The sequence below is a fragment of the Ziziphus jujuba genome, chromosome 1 (assembly GCF_031755915.1).
Source record: "Ziziphus jujuba cultivar Dongzao chromosome 1, ASM3175591v1".
In the NCBI taxonomy this organism is placed as follows: domain Eukaryota; kingdom Viridiplantae; phylum Streptophyta; class Magnoliopsida; order Rosales; family Rhamnaceae; genus Ziziphus; species Ziziphus jujuba.
In genome coordinates this window covers 34,439,554-34,443,696 of record NC_083379.1, presented here as the reverse complement: position 1 = coordinate 34,443,696, position 4,143 = coordinate 34,439,554, and the positions used below count along the sequence as shown (strand labels likewise).

At 37.6% G+C, this 4,143-nt stretch overlaps 1 protein-coding gene across 4 annotated transcripts; it reads left to right on the top strand.

Annotated features, from left to right (window-relative positions):
- Positions 1 to 227: 227 nt before the first annotated feature.
- Positions 228 to 3,835, top strand: LOC125421721 (G-type lectin S-receptor-like serine/threonine-protein kinase At1g67520). Of its 4 annotated transcripts, XM_048471115.2 has the most exons (7): positions 239 to 1,793; positions 1,903 to 2,025; positions 2,157 to 2,389; positions 2,475 to 2,685; positions 2,785 to 3,022; positions 3,157 to 3,307; positions 3,403 to 3,835. In XM_048471115.2, exons 1-7 carry the CDS (start codon positions 551 to 553, stop codon positions 3,706 to 3,708), a joined length of 2,505 nt encoding a protein of 834 aa, XP_048327072.2. In that variant the 5' UTR covers positions 239 to 550; the 3' UTR covers positions 3,709 to 3,835. The 4 variants fall into 4 exon arrangements, with proteins under 4 accessions (XP_060669862.1, XP_060669861.1, XP_060669860.1 ...); XM_060813879.1 differs by having other exon boundaries at positions 228 to 1,793; positions 2,475 to 3,022; positions 3,387 to 3,523; XM_060813877.1 differs by having other exon boundaries at positions 233 to 1,793; positions 2,475 to 3,022.
- Positions 3,836 to 4,143: the final 308 nt, after the last annotated feature.

Below are 4,143 nucleotides of genomic sequence, written 5' to 3'. Positions count from 1 at the left end.
AACCAATATCAACTACTTTGATATATATATATATATATTTATATATGTGAACTACTTTGACGGTGATAGACTTACGTCAACTTCATTAATTGAATGTGCTCCAGTGAAAGGTTGCTGTAATAGGGAAGGATGAAGTAAAAGTCGAAAAGGCATGGAATACGTGACGAGGGAAACGCCAATCAGAAGTATGAAAGCCAGCTAGCTGCGCATAATTCTTCACTTTCTCCTCGAAGACTGTATACTTTTCTAACTATGACTCCATCACTAAATATATTTATCTATAGAGTAGTGTATATACGTATTTTCCTATAATATTATAAAGATGTTGATTTAACTCCACAAAGATTGGCTTGGAAGTGGGAATGTACATAAGAGAGGGACAAACATTGGTTGCTTAAGTCGTGGAACATTCTCGTTCCATAATTCCAATTTGACCCAAAAAGAAACTACAAAAGATTTTTTAGTCTTCTAGGAAGCTACCCCATCTTCACCCACTAATTGCAAAATTTATTGGCACGCCAAGGATCAGTCTGCAACTTGAGAGAGCAGGATGGGAAGAGATAGGAAAAGAAGAAGCTATTTGGTAATGGTTGTCCTGTTTTTGCTTTGGTTTGTCCAACTAGTCCAGCTGTCCCTTGAAAGAGATACACTACACCCCGGCGATGAGTTGACTGGGTACCAATTCTTGGAGTCTCCGAACAAGCTGTTCCGGTTAAAATTTTTTAATCTTGAATATTCCGGTGGCAGCAACCGCTACTTGGGGATTCAATACATGATGTACAGGTCCGGAGACATGAAGATGGTTTGGGTGGCCAACCGAGACAATCCCTTGACCAATACCATCAACAGCCATTGGATTCTCTATATCGGTGCACGTGGAAACCTGGTACTTAGAAACGGTGATTCAACTCCTATTCTCATAAATCCTGGAAGCCAAGCAACGAGTTCTAACACAAGCGCCACACTTCTTGACACCGGGAATTTGGTTTTGAAAGCAGGTGAAGACATTGTGTGGCAGAGTTTTGACCATCCCACTGATACATTTCTTCCAGGTATGAAGTTAGGATTGTTAGACGTGGGGCAAAAGCTGCAGCCGCGTAACCATTCCCTCACTTCATGGCTAAGCCCGGAATTTCCGGCATTAGGGGAATTCACTCTTGGACTTGATCCAAACGATACAAATCAACTTGTGATTTGGAGAAAGCACAATCTGTACTGGCGCAGTGGGAAGTGGAATGGTCAAAACTTCAGCTATTTCCCTGCTATTTTTGATGATCCTGCATTCAAATTCAGCTATATCTCAAATGAAAATGAGAGCTACTTTGTCTTTACTGTCCCTGCTAATTATATTTCCTCGTGGATTGAGATGAATTCATCTGGGAAAATCCACATGTTTCTGGGGGACAAATATGGGGGATGGACACTGTGGTATGTACCTACTTGTGATGAAAATGAAAACTACGCTAGGTCCGGGGCCTGCATAGACCAGACGCCATCAAATTGCAGCAGAAATGATGAATTTCTGCAAACAATTGGAGACATGGATAGGTGGGATTTCCTCAAAAATCACAGTTTGGGTCCAAATGACTGCGAAGAGATATGTAGGAACAATTGTTCCTGCAAAGCCTTTGCGTCTGCTAAAAGCGATGGAACTGGCTGCAAATTTTCATCCGGAATAAAGAAAGATGAAATCCATAGCTGGCAGTCTTTCTACATTCGTAATAGCAGTTCAATGGAGAAAAACAACACTGGTCCTGACATAGAAAGAAATACCACTACGGAAACACAAAGAGGTAGTACCTATATATTCCCATGGCATTCATTTATGTTGATCTGAAAAAGCATTGACAACTTTCATATGCTAAATTATGACCATTGATGTCAATACGTTTATTTCTTCAGCAAGTAATCCAAAGAAGAATCAGAAGTGGGTAACCATTGTTGGTCCACTGGTTTCCTTAATTGTTCTTGCTATAATCTGCTCATTGTGCTGTTCAATGCTGAAGTACTGCTTCTATTTTAGAGGTATCTGTCATTGTAATATATTTGAGCATCATTTTATCTGATTGATCAAAATCTAAACAGTTCCTTCAGCTTCTTCTTCTTCATTTTTATTTATTTATTTTTTTTTTATTTTTTTGTTTTGTGTTGACCAGGTAAACAAGGAAGCCAAGGGAAGGATGCAAACATGGGTACAGAGGTATTGATACGTGAATTGAGGACTAGTATGGCAGCCATTAAAGAACTCAGCGGCACACACAAGCTGAAGTCAAATGGGAAGCAGGATCATGAATTACCTTTATTCAGCTTTTCTGCCATAGAGAGTGCCACAGGCCGCTTCTCTGATGCAAATAAATTAGGCCAGGGTGGTTTTGGGCCAGTCTACAAGGTTAAATTTGATTTTGAAATATTGAGACAGTTCAATTCTCTTTGTAACATGTGAAAATGAAAAGAAATAAAGTAGTTTTCTCCAGGGTACACTGGCTGATGGACAAGAGATTGCAGTCAAAAGACTCTCCAGAAGATCTGGACAAGGAGTAGAGGAATTAAAAAATGAAGCGATGTTAATTTCAAACCTTCAACATAGGAATCTTGTTAGAGTATTGGGTTGTTGCATTAAAGGAGAGGAGAAGATATTGGTCTATGAGTATTTGCCTAACAAAAGTTTGGATTCATTTCTTTTCGGTTCGTTATATCTTGCTAGCTACTTTCTCGTTTTACTTATTTGTCTAGTAATTTCTGCATTTTACTGTGCTTATTTGCTTAGTACACACTTTACAACAGATGCAACAAAACGAGTTTTGCTTGACTGGAAAAAACGAATGCACATAATAGAAGGGATTGCTCAAGGGCTTCTATACCTCCACAAATACTCTAGACTAAGAATTATCCATAGAGATTTGAAAACCAGCAACATCTTATTAGACAGCAACATGAATCCAAAAATCTCTGATTTTGGGACAGCAAAAATCTTTGGGGAGAATGAATCGGGAGCCAACACTAATCGCATTGTTGGGACCTAGTAAGTGAATTTTAACACTTTTCTTTTCCTTTACCAAAATTAATTTGCTTCAGTTTAAAATAACATGGAATTAACATCAAGAGCATTCTGTTTTTGCACTAATAAAGACTCGAATAAATTAATGATGAAAACAGTGGCTATATGTCACCCGAGTATGCCTTGAAGGGTCTCTTCTCTGAAAAATCAGACGTCTTCAGTTTTGGAGTCATGGTGCTAGAAATCCTAAGCGGCAAGAAGAACAGTGGTTTTTATCAGCCAAATGAATTTTCAAACCTACTAGAATATGTGAGTAATAAGCTTTAATATCATAATGTTGCATTACAAATAGTTTAATTACATTACTTTCAAGGATTAAGCTTTTCAGTAAAAATTCAATCCAGGCATGGTACCTGTGGAAAGAAGGAAGATACTTGGAGTTACTGGATCAAGCAGTGGCAGAAACATGTACAGCAACAAGCGAATTTAGACGGTGTGTGGAAGTCGGTTTGTTTTGTGTGCAAGAAAGTGCAGAAGATAGACCAACCATGTCAGATGTTGTGTCAATGCTTGGAGGAGGTGGTGATTCCGTAACTGTCTCAGGTCCTAAACAACCTGCTTTTTCTACGCTTGTAAAACAGAATTCGGTAGAGAATCCAGGAACATGCTCTGTTAATGATGTATCATATTCAACTCTACAGGCTCGATAGCATTCCAGCTTTGATTATTAAATCAAACTATGAAACTTTTGTAGCCCTCTTATGAACCTTACAAGAGATTAGAGATATATCCCATATAAAGTATACAAATAAAATATCAAATCAAATGTCTCAAAAATCTCTCGCACCTTTTGTTTAAACTCTTTTCCTTTGTTGTTTTCTTATTTTGTGTCCCACGAGAGTGGCGGAGAGGCCACATCATCTGTGTAAGCTCTTTTTGTAAGCTTTTCGCTAGGTTTTTGGTTATAAAACTTCCTCTTTCAGGAAAAAAAAGATAATAAGTAAAATTAAAACTAAAGGAACTTAATTCGTTTTGTTTAGAAATTAAGTTAAGATAATTGTATCCCTTTATGCATAATTGTCTTTCTATATATATATATATATATATATATAGTTTATGAGTCATAAATTTGGGAGAAGTTTAAA